Here is a 17,753-nt window from a genome sequence, read left to right as displayed (position 1 = left end):
TCCTGCGTAGAATACCCATCAGTGAGAGCGCCTGATGTTAACGAAGACGTTTAATCATAAGAGGCACAGCGAAATGCGCCCTCTCAGAAATGTGGCCTATAGCTTAAGTCACTAGGCTGTAACTGACGAAAATGGTGTCATGACTGCTGTGAGGCTGAGGATGTAAAAGCTGGCTTCAGACTTGCTGTCTCCCCTTGCACTAGGAACAGCAGTTTGTGTTAGTTGAGGATTTCATGGCATACAAAATTATTTCACACCGAAACACACACAGCCCCCACAGCAACAGCCCCATGAGGGAAGGAGGATGGGTGTGGTACCACCCACATTCCTGTGACGATGCTCTGGGCATTGCTGTGACTCGCCTGTGGCATGCTGGGACAGAGGAGGCCAGGAGTCAGACGCCAGCCTCGGGCTCTGGGTCCACCTGCTGTCCACTGCCCACTGTTTGTGCTCAGCTCTCACTGCCCCACTGCGAGCCACTTGGGGAGCTGTGACAGGGCCTCACCCCCTTCCGAAAGGCATCACCTTCTGGGATTCAGCCCTGGTTCTGCCACACGCTTAACCGTGTGAGCTCGGCTGCACCCTTAACTTTTCTTGACTTTGCCTTCTTTATCTAGAAAATGAAGCTAATAATAGTAGCTACCTCCGCGGGGTGTGTGATCGTTAAATGGTCTCATTGTTGTACACACGCTGAACAGCGTCTATCATCCGATGAGCACTTCTGTCTTCCTGCCACACCCCCTCCAGGGGCATGTGCGCTGGGTGAAGCTGCTTTCAGACTGGGAAGCTTTTCCTGTGAAGCTAAGCAAGGGATGCTACACTGCCTGGCTCCACCATGGCTCAGCGACTGCCTTTGTGTTTAGGAACTTAGCTACAGGGCAGAGGAACAGGCGTGATTTCAGAAGGTTTGTTCCCTGCTGCTCTTATGGCTTCAGCAAGTGGCTTGACCCCAACCCTCTGTTTCCTCCTAGGTCAAAATACCTTACAGCGTTGTAGTGAGGATTAGATGAGGACACAGGTGAAGTGGTTGTCACAGTGTCGGACGTGGGTACACGCTGGACAAGCTGGGGCTCTGTTTGTGTTATTTATGCTACTTGCAGCCTGGCAGGACAGGGCTGGCACAGGGGATGCCCAGAGCCTGGCCACCAGGGGCTGCAGGCCAGCAGCAGTGTCCTCCATGATCCTTGTGCCATCAGCATTGGCCGTGGGCTGCTGGGCTGGCGGGGATGACCCCCACCGTCTGCCACCTGCTAGGAGGGAGGACTGTGTCTTCCTGCGATGAGTATCTGGCTGTTTGGCACCGAAAACAGGATTTAATGAAAGGAGCTTAAATCAACATGGGCCTGCTCTCGACAACCAGCCCCGTAATGAAATGTGAGCTGACAAGCTCCCCGCACTCTGGTGAGGTTTGTGGAAACAGTGAAGTCAGATTCTACACAAGTATTGACTCAGGTCCCTGGGTTCGCAGGGACCTGACTTCTGGTCTAGTCTTAGAATTCACCCGCTTCCCCGCTTCACTACCCGCCCCACCAAGTCCAGCCTCTTTCGTGTGCTCTTCCTGTCTGATAGCCACACAGGTAACCATCTGAGCAGCTTCCTGTGGCCCGGGGGATGTCACCCCCTGAGTCATTTGGGAGGAGGTTGTTGATGAGGATGGTGCTGGTGATGATGGTGATGATGCTGATGCTGATGGGTTAGGGAAGGGATGACCACCGCTGCGGTCTGACAGACAGCAAAGAGCTGGAGGGGAAAGTGAGTTGCCCAGAGGGATTCAGCCAACCAATGGCAGAGCCTGGATTAAGCCCAGGCCTCTGTGCGCAAGCCCTCAGCTGCTGCCTCATACCCCCTTTCCATACAGAGAGGTTTCCTTGCCCATACCCCAGGCTTGCTTTCTGCCGTGTCGTGGGGTGGGATGTCAGTGAAGGAGCGTCCATTTCTTTGTGCTTCCCACACCCCAGGCTTTACAGCCTTATCGTAGTTAAGGTTCGTAAGATCCCTGTGAAGGAAGCATCCCTAGGATTATCATTTTCCACAGTGGGAAGCTGAAGTGCAGAAAGATTAAATGGCTTTCCGGGACTAGCCACTGCACACGCATACACACACACACACACTAATTAGTGGTCAGGCCCAGATTCAAGCCCCAGCTGCCTCCAAGGTCTCTCCTAAGCCCCAGAGTATAGGGAGCCCAGCTGTGCCCTTGGGCCTCTCCCTAACCAAGCTGTGAACTCTGTGAGGGCAGGGTCTGTCTCCCTAGAACAGGGCCAGACAGGGGCTGGGCTCTGAGTGCTTGCTGCATGGATGACCCCACCAGCGAGAGGCCAGATGTCACCCCCTGCAAGTGACGTCATCCTCCCTCACAAGTAGCCCCGCTGGACGGGGTTCGCTTCTGCACAAGGCAGCCATGCTCATAGGCCTGCTGAGCAGAGGGGCCCCTCCTCCCCAACCCCCAAGTGCTTTCTTGGGTCCGAGCTACCACAGCAAAAGGCCAGGGATTCAGCCTCTTCGAGATGGTCCTTAGAATGGGAAAGGCCTGCTTTCCTTTCAGAACCTGTTGACTTCTGCAGCACAGCCCAGCCCTGGCGTTTCCCAGGGTCCAGCCCTTGTTCTCATTACTTGTCCCTCTGGTGGACCTCCAGGTCTTCCCATCCCACCCTGGTCCCATAGCCTCTGTCCTCCTACTCTTCAGTTCTTCTCCATCCCCACGGCTCTGTGAACCCTCCCCAGTCTCCTCCTCCATCGGGACTTTTATTTGAGAGGCCCGCTCTCCACATCTTATTCCTTGGGGTGCTGGCTCGTAGAAGCAGCACACAGCAGAGATCCTGCCTGTCCGATGCTCGTTCTGGTGGTTTATGATTCTTACCGTTGTATCACGGTTGAGTTTCATAGAGTAACAGATGGAGCTATGTTAGAGATCCAGTTTGCCCTGGTTTGAAGGTAGCGTGTGCAATCAGTAAGAACCACATGAGGTTCGGACTGGGGCCAGGCTGGAGTTTTCAGAGCTCAGCTCACCCCGAGAATGTGGCTAATGATACCTGCCTTGCAGTGTTCTTTTCCAGGTTATCTTTCTTTTTTAATATTTATTTATATATTTGAAAGGCAGAGTTATACAGAGGGAGGGAGGGAGGGAGAGAAAGAGAGAGAGAGAGAGAGAGAGAGAGAAAAGTCTTCCATCCACTGGTTTACTCCCCAAATGGCTGCAACAGCCAAAGTGGAGCCATTCCGAAGCCAGGAGCCAGGAACCCCAAGGTCAGCTTTAGTATGTGTGCATAAAATACCTAGCAATGTAGCACGCGTGAAGCAAGCACTCAGTAAGTAAAATATCAGCATAAACTTTTTAAGCCCGTGATTACATCTGAATTGGTTGAACAATTTGGTTTGGGGACAATTTTTTTTTAAAGATTTATTTAGTCACTGCTGCTGTGGTATAGCAGGTAAAGCCAGCATTCCATATGGGTGCTGGTTCGAGTCCCCAGCTGCTCCATTTCTGATCCAGCTCTCTGCTATGGCTTGGGAAAACAATGGAAGGTGGACCAAGCCTTTGGGCCCCTGCACCCACATGAGAGACCTGGAAGAATCTCCTGGCTTTGGATGGGCACAGCTCCGGCCATTGTGGCCATTTGGGGAGTGAACCAGCAGATGGAAGACCTCTCTCTGCATCTCCTCTCACTGCGTAACTCTGACTTTCAAATGAATAAGTAAATGTTTTTTAAAAAAAATGGATTTATTTACTTGAGAGGCAGAGTTACAGAGAGGGAAAGAGACAGAGATCTTCCATCTGCTCATTCACTCCCTAAATGGCTGCAATGGCTGGAGCTTGACTGATCTGAAGCCAGGAGCTTCTTCCAGGTCTCCTATGTGGGTGCAGGGGCCCAAGCCCTTGGACCATCTTCTGCTTTCCCAGGCCATAGCAGAGAGCTGGATTGGAAGAGAAGCCGGGAATTGAACCAGTGCCCATGTGGGATGCTGGCGCCACAGGCAGAAGCTTAGCACACTACGCCACAGAGCCGGCCTTCAGTGTGGGGACAGTTTACACTGAAGTTTACAGTGAAGGTTTGGATCCAGAAGACCTGGCTCTGAGTCCATGTAACCCGTAACATGCGCTCTCTCTCTCTCAGAGGTTGAGTTCCCTGGTAGTCTGTTTCCCTTCCTTCCCCTTTCTCAGCCCCCAACACAGTCCTGACTTCTACATAAAGAAGTACCAATAAGCTAACACAGTTATCACCAAACAAGGAGGTCATTGGCCACCCAGCATTAACATCAGTGCCCTTTCCAAATAGTGAGCTTCCTGAGCTCCATTCCAAAGAGGAGCTTGAAGCCCACAGAGAGAGCCCCCTCTGCACCAGCATCACACCCACACCCATCCCGACGGGAGCACACATGCATTTAGCTCATTCGCCAGTGTCCCTGGTATGCTGGGTGCTGCTCCAGGCACCGAGGATCAGAGAGCCCTACAGTCAGCTGATACTGAATCCTGCACCCAGTGAGAGCTCTGGCTCGTGGAAGTGCCCTGGGGTCTGGGAGCGCAAGGGCAGGAGCAGTTAACTTGGCCAGGAGAGGGGTAGGAGAGGAACCTGGGCATGTCCTCTCCAAGGAGACCTGTGAGCCAGGCGTGCAAGGAGACTGACTGAAGGGCGGCTCCCCAGTGGCCAAGGAAAGGAGGGCAGAGGGGAGAGAATGTGCAAAAGTAGAGGGCAGGGCTGGAGCGTGATCTCTTGGCAAAGTCAAAACTCAGTATGACTGGAGTCAGAGCACAGGGTTGAGGACAGAAGCACAGCCAGGAGATAGGCAGGGGCCAATCCTGGGGCCCCACTGAATGCCTTGCTGAAGGTCTTACATTCAAAATATTTTCAATGAGCGTTGAAGATTTCTCTTCCAGATCTCACATCACGCCTCTTTCTTTGGCTCCCTCAGCTCAAACTGGCCTTGGTTCTACCTTGACATAGGAGACCTTCCAGGATTCAAACTCAGATCCTCTGAGCTTCTAATTTCTTCCCTATTACTCTGTTTCCCTACCAAAAGGAAAAGAAAATCACAAAGCACAAATAGTAATTTTAATGACTTGGTAGATGGGGAGCTGAAAAGCTCTGTTATCAAATTAAGTCACAATTGACAGCACAATAAACCCAGTGCTTGAAAAAAAAATTAGCTGAAAGTAACAACAGGGTTAAAAAAAAAAATTAAAGCCCCAAACATAGCAGTAGCATTAGTGCTAAATTTTGAAAACGGTAATTCAATTTTATTTACGAGGCAAAATATAATTACATTTAAATTTGAGGGAACAGAATTTAATTCTTATTAATGACAGAAAGACTGAGTGAGATGCTTTAATGCCAGAGAAATTGTCTTGTGTTCATGGATGGAAGAGGAAATTAGATTCAGCATTGAGCATTCTCCCCTGTTACAAGTCTCATTTGTGTAGCCAGAGTTGTAGCCTCTCTGAGAAGCATTAGCTTCTCAGCCCAGAAAGCATAGCACCGACATCCAATTAAACATCAAGAGGAAGCCATCAGGCTGGGCTCTTTCCATGTAGGTATGCTATAGAAGGCAAAGGAAACTCAAGGTTAGAATTTCACCCGGGAAATGATATCCATGGGGACTTGACATTTCCTGCATCCCTTCCCAAAGGCAAGCAACAGCCTGGTAGCAAAGTTCAGAAGAATAAACATCTGAGAGAGAGAGAGAGAGAGACGCTGTCACCGAGAAGGGAGGGGAATGCTGGAGGGAGGCGATGAGCGCAGTCTCCTGGGAGGTGGTGTGGCAGCTTAGGTGCAATGAGGTGGTCAATTTCTAGCACTGAACCAAGGACTGGACACGTGGACCCAGACAGGCATATGCTGAGTACTGCCAGAGTTAAAGGCTGGGAACGCGGGAGCTGGCAGCTCTGTCATGTGGTAGAATTTCCGCCCGCAGCCCCGGAACACTTTCTATCACAGTGCAAGCGCTTCCATATGCAAACAGAAGCCATCCTGAACCCGGGTGTCACAACCAGGTTTCTATTCGGGCGCCCACGCCGATGTCCTGCACAGAATCTCCGCTTGTCTCCCTGCACCCAGCTACTCTTGTGCTGACTTGCAGTTTTAAAAAAAACAAGTGTCTTTGAATGCACAGGTTGTAGAGCCCCTTCCCGGGGTGCTTCATGAAGCATACAAACAGCAAACACACAAGCTTCTGCTGTTGCAGGTGGTAGCGTTTCCAGGAAACCACCGTCCAGAGAACTCGAGTGGCTTACTCAGAGACACTCCGGGAAAACAAGGATTTCATGCCAGGCTTCTCTGGCTCCAGAACCGTGTTTACCCACCGCATAACTCTGCCACTGGCTGTTGCCAGCGTTTGTGCTGGCACTGCCCAAGAATCAGATATCGGGTTTATAAGGTACCACGTTGCTTAGTCACTGCCAGGAACCATGGAAGTTGAATCAGAACCATGGTATCCCCACAGTACTACAAAGGTTCGAGGAGAAGGATGGTGACATTCAAACAGGGCGATGGGCTTCGTGGAGGAAGTGGGATTTAAGGTGGGTGATGAGGGTTGAATGTGAGCAGACAGAGCTAGGAGGAGGAGGAGGCCAGCCCCTTAGAGCAGCCCCTTGTAGACCGAGATCTGCACCAGGTGCAGGATGGCCAGCTCAGGGCCTTTTCCAGAAAGACCAGTAGTTTGGAGGCTTAGCTTAGGATGTTTGTGCTGGTAGTGAGAGGTGGGATGGATGAGGGAAGCCGGCAGGCATCAGTCCAGGAGTGGCCTCCAAGAAGTGTAGATTTGGTGTGTTGCTGGCATCCACTGGGGCTTAAGCAGAGGTGTGGCATGGCCAGGTTTGGTTTTGGAAAGCTCACTCTGGCATCAGCATAATTTGAGGTGCCGGAGGGACCCCCAGGTGGAGGTGTTTAGCAAGCGGTTAGAAAGGTGAGCACCTGACTGAGTGGAGAAATGGGCCTTTTGCAGACGGTACCAGGGTCAGAAGTCTCTGGAAGTTGGGCCCTTCCCGTGGGGTTTTTGGTTGTGTTCCACCCCTGGTTCCAAAAATACCTGCCGCAGTCATCATACCTGCTGTTGCCTCCCCGGCCCCTTCCCGGCTTGTTTTCCCCCTGCCCAGTCAGACCCCGCTTGGGAGCCCTCTCCCAGCCAGGTTGGAGCGCGTCTCATGTGCAGGCCAGGTGCCTTCCAATGAAGCTGAATGGCAGCAGCTGCTACTTGCTGCAGGAGGCACTTTGTAAAGGCTTGAGATGCCAGCCTCACCCCTCCCCAGGGTAGGTGTGGCGATGCGGGGACCCGCTCCACACCGACATGCCACAACCCACTGTTTTGCTTGGTTGGCCAGCTGTCCCAGCCCCTTGAACGAGGTGAGAGGCCGAGTGCTTTCCAAGGCTCATTAGCTTTCTGCCACCTCCACCTGGGGACCGGGCCGTGGCCTGGAGCAGCTCCGACTCCGAGGCGATGGGGGCAGGAAGCTGAAAGCACGGGCGAGTCGCTGGGGCCTGGCCTGCGGGACTGGAGGAGACTAATTACCACGAGGAAGTCAGCGGCACCTTCCTGAACCTTCCTCCCCTTCAGGCTGCTTCCTGAAACCTGCACGGAGACTTAAAAAGCCACCTGTCCAATTTAGTGAGAGCAGGAGGGAAGGTGAGAGAGAGAGAGGGAGGCCGTCCATGGGCAGTGATGATTTGTTCAAAATATAGGGAGATGTGGCCCGTGGGAGGGAAGGGTGGCTTGTCGTTAGCTCGCCGCACGCTGGGCCTGGTGGCTGGCTGGCTGCTTGTGTCACACATGGGTTGACTCGAGTTCCTTGTGACAGGAGTGATTTCGTATCGTCCTCTGTCTCCAGCCTCTAGGGGTCTTTGGCACATAGCAGGTGCTCAGTACATTTTTTTTCAATCAGTTTTAGTGTTCTAATGGATAGGTATCCTTATTCCCTTTTATGTGACGAAAAGAAAGGCTCAGAGATGGACAGTGTTTTTACAGAGCTGGAAAGGAGCAGACCAGGCTCTTGAACCCAGCTTGCCTAACACCAGGCCTCTGCTCTGTGCAAAATCAGACCTTTGCGTAGTCCGCTGGAGCACCATAGCCCAGACCTGTAGAATCTGGCAACAGTCAGGAGGCAGCATTTGCTTCCTGGGGCCAGCAGCGAGTCATCTGACGACGCAGGGCCCTTGAGGAAATGCAAGGAGATGAGCAGCCCCGAGAAAGAAAGTTCCACATCAAATGCTTTGGGAAGGGGGGAAAGGTGAATCCCCTTCCAGCGGGGACCCTGAGGGGACTTCAAGGAGGAGGGAGCCTTGGAGCCAGAGATGAACACATACTTGGACTTGACTGTGTGCGTCCAGGAGAGCCTGGACTATGGGGGCAGCACTTGCAGGAGCTCCAGGAGGGGCCAGACAGTGCAGAGGCCGCCCTGTTGGAGCCACTGATCTCCCGGGCCCCTTACATGGCTGATCCCCAAGGCAGCCATCAGGTTCTCCCTCGGGCACCAACACACGTCTGACTGTGTGGCCCAGGACATGGCACTCTGTCTCAACCCTTGTTTTTCTGTCTATAGAATGGCTAGAGAGTCTGAGCACATTGCATGTCTGCACCACTACTGAGCGTGCTCCTCCAAGTTCTGTTTTTCCTCTGGGAGCCCACCCAAAGGAGACCTCCTCCCCAGCATCAGCTCTCTCCTGTCCTGCCTGCTTCCCTTTCTGCCTTGGTCCTGCATGTCCACCCCTCTCCCTTTGTCACTCACTGCTCCTTTATCTCTGCCTTTCCTCCCCACCCACCTCACCAAACCCAAGACCGCTCCTGCCGTTCCCCATATCTGATCTTGCAGCTGGGCTCCTGAGCGCCGCTAAGCGGACTCTCATCGTGGCCGTGGTCCTCAGCCTCCCGGGCCCTCGCCTCTGCAGCTGCTGTTGTGCTTTGTGGGTTCTCACTCTCGTTCCCCGCAGGGACTCGTTCACATGCCCACATCTGCTCACCAGCCCCTCGCCTAGCAGAGTCCTGCCTCCTTCCTCTCTAAGAACGCCGAGGCTGATGGTGAAGTGCCTGCACGCGATCCATGCCACTTCTCCGCAGTGTGTGTCCTCGCCAGGAGATGAGCTGCCCCCTTAGCCTTGCATGATGCAGCCCTCCCCCGCTGCTGAAGGTCCCTCAGTTGAACATCATCCCCTTGTTCCCCCTGCATCTTCAAACCATCCTTCCCCCACCCCTGGGTGCTTTCTGGCACAAAAACAGGGCATAGTTGAGTATAATGGGTTTTCACTCCCTGGAAGATAGGTACAACACCAAACATGTTGCCTAGTGCTCGTGCAACCTGCCCCTAAGACCGAGATCTCTACCCTGCTTTTCAGATGAGAAATGTAAGGCACTAACAGATGAAGTGAGTTGCTCAGGTCACATGGCTGGGTGAATGGGTGGATAGAGAAGACCTGGTACCTGGAATAGCTGGTGAGGTGATTAGATGTCTGCATGGATGGACAGGTGCATGGACTGATGGATGAGCAGACACATGGATAGAGGATGAACAGTGAGACAAAAGGAAAAGTGCTTTATCTACTAGACAGTGAGCGGGATGAGGAAGGACACTGTGACCCGATTTCTCAGATCCTGTGATCTAATCTAGTTAGGGCAGTGATGAATTCCAGCAGCTGTGGACTAACAGCTGAGGTTGTTCCCGCACCTGATCCCACAGTTCACAGACACTGTGTCCATCATGGTCACCTTTCGTTCTGGCTGGGGACCTTTGAGCAGGTCACGTCATCCCCCCGAGCCATTTGCTCAGCTGCACCAAGGCAGGATAAGCATCGCTGAGGGAGGTGACCCTTGTGAGCCACCAACAAGGTTGGAACATGCTCCATCTTTCTGCCTCGAATGCTGACTAGTTTGACTTGGATGCCAAGTTCGCCAGGAGTTCAGCGGAATTCCCCGAGTTGTACAGTAACTAGTGTGATCCAGTGATGAAGCAGATAATCCTAGCAGGAGTCATCCTCAATTATGAGATCCTCTGTTAAAACTTCTTAAGGACACTCTCCAAACCTCAGGTCCTCAGCAAAATAGAGCGACTTTACTTACTTTTCGTGCTAAACACAGACTTATGAAAAGACTTCCCAGAGTGTCCCATGGGCCAAGACTTGGCCACATCCTTGGAATTTTAAAGACGGCATCTCCGGCATCTGTTCTTGCTCAGCAGGAAGGTGCGGCACTCCCAGGGTGGAGCTGCTCTGCTCCCTACTTGTATCAATTTTGAGCGTCTTTCCAAGTAGAAGAAATTTTATGGGAAAATTATGCATAAGTCTCTCCCGTCAGGGGAAAGACACAGCTTCCCCTACCAGCAGTTTTAATGAACAGGATTGTAAAGTAAGTCCCGACAAATTAAAACGTAGCTGTGATAGGTCCCAGGCCTCATCTGGGCTTGTATGGGGATTAACATTTAATGAGGGGAGCCTGGAGCAGCGTGTTTCCCTTACGTATACACTTTTTGGCATAATTAACCAACAGCCAAACTTCACATCTTTCCCCTGCCCTTTTCACCCCTTGCCCGTGGGTTCTCTGCTTCTGTGTCATAGAGGGAGAACAGACATGTCTGAGGGTGTGAAGGACTAAGACACTTCTTAAATGTACAGGGTTCACAAGCAGAGATTAGTGAAGATGGCTTATGAACAGCTTAGGCACACAGGACACTGAGCCTCCACCTAAATGTAATGGACACAATGACATTTGTGCAGTGTGGCATTGAGAGACTGCCGTCAGTGGACACACACCTCTCCCATGCGCTTTTTATGTTACAATGAGCCATTTATTCTTTAGACAAATATTCACTGAAAGCCATGTTGTGCTGTGTCTGGTACTAGTGCCAGGAAACCGTGGTGGGGGAAAAAAAAACTATTTCCTGCCATCAGGTGGGCTTCCAGCCTGAAGAGAAGATGATGTGTGCACAAGTGAGGGAGGTGAGAGGTGAGGCAGTTAACAGGAAGTATGCAGGCCTGACCTTCTGTATTAGAAGAGCTTGTATATTCTTGGACCTGGCTGGGTTCATCTCCCAGGCCCTGTGCAGTTCAGATAAGAACTTGACAAACTCACAGTGAGGGTGTTTGGACACTTGGGGATTTTCACCTGATTTTAAGAGGAATCCCCGGCTACAAATACAAATGACTTCTCCTTAGGTTTTGATCATCTTGGTTGATGGTGCCATGCTAGGTGGTCGACCTAAGAGCATATGTCATACCCAAAGTTCGAGTCTGATTTTAGTAAAGCAAATATCTGGCCTTGGGAGAGATGCTTCCCCACTATGTTGGAATTATGCAGATCCAGCTGATGCAGGTCCTCATCCATCAGTTGTATCCACAACATAGAGCTTGCCATCCGCACTGCTTCCTCCAGTTGTCACCACCCACACTGTGGGGCAGGGGTGAGGAACGGCCAGCCTGCAGGCTGTGCAAGGCCCACAGAATCATTGAGTCTGGCCCTGCCAAGGCAACCCCAAGTGGGATAAATCTATAGCAGGCTACTTTAAGTTGGTGATTCTGTACGGCCTGCGAGTGATGTTATAAATATCCAAATGGCCCTTGGCAGAGAAAGGTTCCCCACCCCCTGCAAGATCATTTTAGGAGTACAGAATTATGGCTCAGAGGGATTGAGTAATTTCTCCAAGGACCCCCAGCTGGGAAGTAGGGCAGGGGTCATAATTTGCAGTCGACTGTCCCTATGGCTTGTGTACAGGGTCCTCCCAGACTCTAGCCCTCCAGCATTCAATCATAAAGCTCTAAGTTTGTGTGAAAGCTAGCATTTATCAAATACGCCTTTGTATCAGGTGTGTCGCAGATGTCAGAATTCACATCTCAGGGCAGACATCTGGTACAGAGGTTAAAACGCCATCTGGGACATCTGCATCCCGTATTGGAGTGCCGGAGCTCCGACCCTGGCTCCGCCACCAAGTCCAGCTTTCTGCTAATGTGCACCCTGGGAGGCAGCAGACGATATCTCAAGTGCTTGGGTCTCTGCCACCTGTAGGCAAAACACAGATTGAGTTCTAGGCTTCTGACTTTGGCCTGCACCGTCCCCAGCTGCTGCAGACATTCAGGGAGTAAACCACCAGATAGTAGCTCTCTGTATCTCTCTCTCTCTCTCTCTCTCTCTCTCTGTATCTCTGTATCTCTCTCTCCCTCTCTCTGCCTTTCAGATAAATAAAATATATGAATAAACTTTTTATATAAGATTTATTTATTTGGCAGGCAAAGTTATAGAGAGAGGTAGAGACAGCGAGGTCTTCTATCCACTGGTTTACTCCCCAGATGGCCACAATGGCCAGAGCTGAGCTGCTCTGAAGCCAAGAACCAGGAGCTTCCTCCAGGTCTCCCACGTGGGTGCAGGGGCCTGAGGACTTGAGCCATCTTCTACTGCTTTCCCAGGCCATAGAAGGGAGCTGGATCAGAAGTGGAGCAGCCGGGACTCGAACTGGCGCCCACATGGGATGCCGACACTGCAGGCCAGGGCTTTAACCCGCTGTGCCACATTGTTGGCCTCAATGAATACTTTTTTAAAAAAGAACTCCATCTGATCTTGACTTGAGTGCATTTATCATCACATCTCATTTCCCTTTTTAATTTATTGTATCCTAACTATGCCCCAGGCACTGTGATAGATTTGCTTTCATTCGTGCTTTCTCTTTGAATGTAGCAGACTTGGGTCTTGTCCATGGGCCATGGTGGTGTGCATACTCCTTGAGGTCAGGAAAGACCTGTGTGGTCGGTCATCACCTGGACTCCTGAGTGCCTACTGTAGGGCTTGCACATCCACAGAATCCACTGGATGGGAGCCCACAGCTCCCCCTAGAGCAGTTGATTTCATCCTCAGCTCGCAAAGAAGGAAGCTGGACTCACAGCGGAGCGTGAGTCCAAATGCCACGAAGGACCATTTCCCTTATTTACACAAGAGGCCTGTGAGCTGTCAGAGCACACTCTGTAAATCCCCTGGTTGGTTCTCACCAACCACGCCAAGAGGTCGTACCTGCTCTACTGTCAGTGTGGAAGCTGACAAGGAAAAAAAAAAAAGCCATTCTATCTCAGGGGTGGGGGGCAGGGAGTGAGGTATTTGAAAGACAAAAAAATAGGCCACATGCTGAAGTGGTACCATGGGGTTTGCCACCAGGATCGGTGGCCTCTTCCACTCAGCCAGACAGGTCCTCTGTGGGGGAGAACCCGAGTACTCACAGGTTATGCACCCCATGAACATCCAGGTCACCCTGTTTGGGGCCCTCCCATTAAAATGTGTGAGAGCTCACAGCCCAGTTTGTTAAGGCTGGCAGAGGGGCGCCCAGCCACCTGCAGCTTGAGCTTTGTGCTAGGAAACCACGTCTGGTGTACACTTGGCAAGGCCCTGGGCTCTGGGATGGCACACCCACCGTCTCTGCATGCAGAGTGACGCCACGCGTCAGGGAACCAGTGTCGAGGATCTCGGTTCGTCATGCCTGTATTCAGGGTCTGGCTTGGATGGAACAGGAGAGAAGCAGCAGGGCCAGAAATGGGGGGAGGAGTCTTCTGGAAGAACCAGAGTTGTCCCCGCAGGGAAGCCGACTGTGGGATATAGCTGGTCCCTGCCTGTTCTGAGGTTCCATCTCCTTTTCTGAAAACACCCATCTTGCCGTGGTGTCCCAACAAGCGAAAAGCTCTCGGTGCCCACGTGGCCCTGTATGATGCCCTTGTACCAGCTGGGTCTCAGTGTCCCCACCTCCAGGAGAGATAATAGCCAGGAGTTCTTGTGAGGTTGTGGTGATAAATACGTGAGAAATTGTACACTAGAGTGCTTTCTAAATGGTACAGTCCGATAGAAGCATTGGCAAAGCCAAAACTGGCTTTCCCAGACATGACTTCATTTGAGCCCTGAAGATTGGGCCAGTGGAAATTGTGTCCAACTTAGGGAAATGGAAAGAGAGGCTCAGTGAATTGTGTGACTCACAGCCTACAGATAACTCAGCCAATAAGTTAAGCCACGAGTAGAACCTAGATCTTTCTTGTCCTGAGATCCAAAACTTTTTAATCTGTAGCACATAAAAAGACAGACGTAAGTAACAACTCTGAATTCTTTGGCTAATCTTTGGGATTCCACCATCAGTTTGTAGTGTATTTGGACTATGGCCTTCTAGAAACCTGGGGAGGGCAGAAATTCTATCTAATTGACTTTTGCATTTCTTTTTCTTTTTTTAAAGACTCAGTTTATTATTATTTTTTTTTTTTTGAAAGGCAGAGTGACAGAAACAGGGAGAAGTAGAAAGATGTTCCTTCTACTGGTTCATTTGGTTCACTCCACAAATAGCTACTGTGGCTCAGGCTGCACCAGGCCAAAGCCAGGAGCCAGGAACTCCATCAGTGGATCCCAGGGGCCCAGTTACTCTGGCCGTCCTCCAGTGCTTTCTCAGGCATGTTAGCAGGAGCGGGATCGGAAATGGAGCAGCCAGGACTGAAGTACTCTTACATGGGATACCGGCCTTTCAAGTGGTGGCTTCACCTACTGTGCTGCATCGCCGGCCCCTGACCTCTGTCCTTCCAGCACCAGGAACAGTCTCTGACATGCAGCAGGCACATGTGGAAGAGTAGCTGAAGAACAAATGACTCGTCAGGAAGTGGACACAGCTACATCAGACGCCGAGCGCCCCCTGCAGGGGTGCTGACAGCATCCCCACTGCACCAACACAGGGAGGCGGGGCAGCTGAGGAGCTCACAGAGCTGGCAGACCCGATATTTGGAATCACATCTGGTTCTGAGGCTCGTTCTCTCGTGTCCACGTTAATCAAGCAAATGGGGTGCCTGCTAGCTGTGCCCCAAAGCTGGACCGGGAAGTGCGGAGAGCAGCTTCCTCTTGTTTGTGTCCCTGCTGAACTCTCGGTGCCCTGCTGTCTGAAAACCCAGCAACCAAGGCCCCAGCAGCGAGGGCCCCTCCTGGTTCGCACCTCAGTGAATAGCGGTGCTGTGTGCTGTTTACTTTCACACCATAAACTGCCACCTGCAGAAAGTGCTGAGTAAACCCACAAATTCCGAGCGAGCTGATCTCTCCTGGGGCTCTCGGGGTAGGGAAAGTTCCAGCCCTGAGCCCAGGCCCAGCCTCCAGAACGACCCGGAGGTCAGTGCCCTCCCTGTGCGGTGCAGAGCGGTGGGGCTTGGGGAGGCGGGGGACCTGGAGGTTGGCATTCCTTGCCTTAAGGAAAGCCCTAGACACTCTGCATCAGCGAAGAGAAGGTGCCTGAGCCGAGTGGCGGAGGGGGGGTGACGCAGTGACACTTGGCCCCACAGCCCTGCCTTCAGTGCTGCCAGAAACTGACAGATGGGCCTGGATGGACTCGCACCCAGGCTCAGCACGGGCTGTGCATGCGTTGTCTTCCATCCTTGGGTATATAGAGCCCTCAGCACATACCGATCAGCCAGCTCACCTTAATTAAGGGTCTGTTCTGTGCTGGGGCATACGCCGAGGACAAGGGCTAGAGGAGGTCCTGAGGCATGAGACCAGCCTCAGATTGTCCCTTGCTTGAAGCTGGGACAGACACAGAAACAGAAAAGCCCCCATGACATAATATGGGAAGGAAGGAAGCAGGCGCATGACCATGGGTGAACCCTAGTGGACTTCTCAGAAGAGGAGCCACTTTTGACTAGAGCCCCATGGGGGTAGATCATCATGCTGCCACAGCTGGCCACACTTCCCAGACCACGAACTGTGGCTCCATGAAGTCACACAGCTCAGAAGTTCCCGAGCTGAGCATAGAACCCAGGGCCTCAGCTCCACGTCCACGTCAGAGATGTCTGCCCGCATGTTTGAGCTGCTGCCCCCTCCTCCGGGCAGCTGAGAAATCAGCTGTATTATTGCATGTAGTATGTACCTCCCTTTTGAGGAAGTGTTGCCAAGGAACACACTGTAAATGATGACTTTTCCTACTGTTTGTAAATTCCCAGCCATTTCATCCACTGTCTTCCAGACTGACAGGGAAGGTCTAAACCATCGAGATCTAATTGTGTTTCCTTTCCTTTTCTCCTCCAACACCCCTCCCCCCCACCCCCCACCCCAAGTAGCTGGAATGCTATCTGCTTCTAAGCCAGGAGAGCAGCTTCGGAAGGAGTAATAGGCCAATGCAACGTTAACGGGTGCCAGTTAATTTAGCTTGAATGAAATTAACAATGTTGGGATTTTTCATATGACTCTGAAGACCGCTGGGTCACGCGGCTTAAGAACAGAGTTAGGATTTGATAGCTGTCCCGGCTATCAGTGGCTGAGGCCATGGCGGCCGCTCAGCCTGTGTCCTCCCGAGCGGGTGCCATGTGGCGCCTTCCCAGCCCCCGCCTGCAGGGAGCGTGAAGCAATTGCTGGCTTGTGAACCGGGCGCTGTGTGTTCTGCGGCCTTTGTGAGGGGCTGGGCAGCTCCGCTCTGGCTGTGGCATGCTCCCCACTCCCCAACTGTTTGCTTTGGAACTGACAGCGCGTTGAGATGGTGTTTAGCGTGAGGAAGCAATGAGCCGGAGCATTGAGAATAACCCGGCAAAAGCATGGTGCAAGCTGCAGGTTTGGGACAACAAGCCAGCAAGTACCCCCGGGAGGAGGGTCCGGCCTGTCTGTCACCTCCACCTCAGTTTGAGTCAAGACTGTCAAGATGCGCAGACCCCAGCCAGACCCACAAGCGTGCCAGTTGGCAATGGGGACCCATCCTCACTCCGTTTTCACACATAACCGCTTTTTAATTAAATTTGGCTTCCTCTCCTCTGCTCAGAAGGCCGATCCCCTTTGGAAGCGACAAGTGCAGAAGTGCGGACAGGCTGGCGACAGCGACGAGCAAACAGAGCAGAGCTCTCCACTCCCTTCTGTTTGGCCTGTCCTTCACTGAAGGCCGTCGTCCGCAGAGATCCGTCTCCCACGCTCCTGAAAGCCTGACCTCCATAGGAAGCCAAGTGTGACCCCGTCCCTGACAGTGACGTATGCTCAGTGCTTGTTTTCTCTCTCTGCCCTCCCTCCCCACAGAGATCTGTGCTGCCGACTGCGGCGGCCACGGCGTCTGCGTGGGGGGCACCTGCCGCTGCGAGGATGGCTGGATGGGGGCGGCATGCGACCAGCGGGCCTGCCACCCGCGCTGCACGGAGCACGGGACCTGCCGCGACGGCAAGTGCGAGTGCAGCCCCGGCTGGAACGGCGAGCATTGCACCATCGGTATGGTGGGCTGACGTCCCAGGGCCCCCACTGCATGTGGGCATGGAGCCCCAAGTCCTTTCATCTGGCCACATGAGGACTGGCTTCTCCTGATTAGCTATGGCGTTCAAACTCACAATTGGGCGTTTTCAAACTTATTCCTCCCGATTTGCATCTCCCAGGTGCCAGCTGGCCGATTGCCAGGCTTGGTTACATAGCACGTTAGGGTGCCCCCTCCTGGCTCTGTGCAGTTAGCTCTCTGGTAAGGAGCTGTGCTTGCAGGAAGGGGCTCAACTTCCTCACCCCTAAGACAGACAGGAATGATCACGTACGGAGAGCCTAGCGCAGGCTGGCCCCTAGTGGCGTGGTCCATACAGGTAGCTGTGGTTAGCACTCCCTTATCCGGCTGGGATATTTCTGGAGGAGCCCAGAGATCTCCACTCCCACTGACCTCCTGGGCCAGAGCTCCCAAGAGACCCAGAATCCTGGGGAATGCTGCCTCCCCCACTGACTCCAAGGCCCCACCCACCTTCAGCCGAGGGGCCTGGGCTCCCTCCCTGTCTGCGTGTGTCTCCTTGTGCCTTTCTCACGGGGGTGCCTCCCCAGCAGCCCCTGCTGAAGCA

The 17,753-nt window shown here is 52.7% G+C and overlaps 1 protein-coding gene across 4 annotated transcripts in view; it reads left to right on the top strand.

Moving 5' to 3' along the window:
- TENM4 (teneurin transmembrane protein 4) overlaps nucleotides 1–17,753 on the top strand; it is a 390,997-nt gene that overhangs the window by 256,539 nt on the left and 116,705 nt on the right. For all 4 annotated transcript variants that reach the window (XM_062198278.1, XM_062198277.1, XM_062198276.1 and 1 more), the window contains one exon: nucleotides 16,966–17,151. In XM_062198278.1, coding sequence (XP_062054262.1) covers nucleotides 16,966–17,151 — 186 coding nt within the window. The remainder of the gene's footprint in view (nucleotides 1–16,965; nucleotides 17,152–17,753) is intronic.

This window comes from Lepus europaeus, chromosome 7, assembly GCF_033115175.1.
Source record: "Lepus europaeus isolate LE1 chromosome 7, mLepTim1.pri, whole genome shotgun sequence".
In the NCBI taxonomy this organism is placed as follows: Eukaryota; Metazoa; Chordata; class Mammalia; order Lagomorpha; family Leporidae; genus Lepus; species Lepus europaeus.
This window is presented reverse-complemented; position numbering and strand designations above follow the sequence as displayed.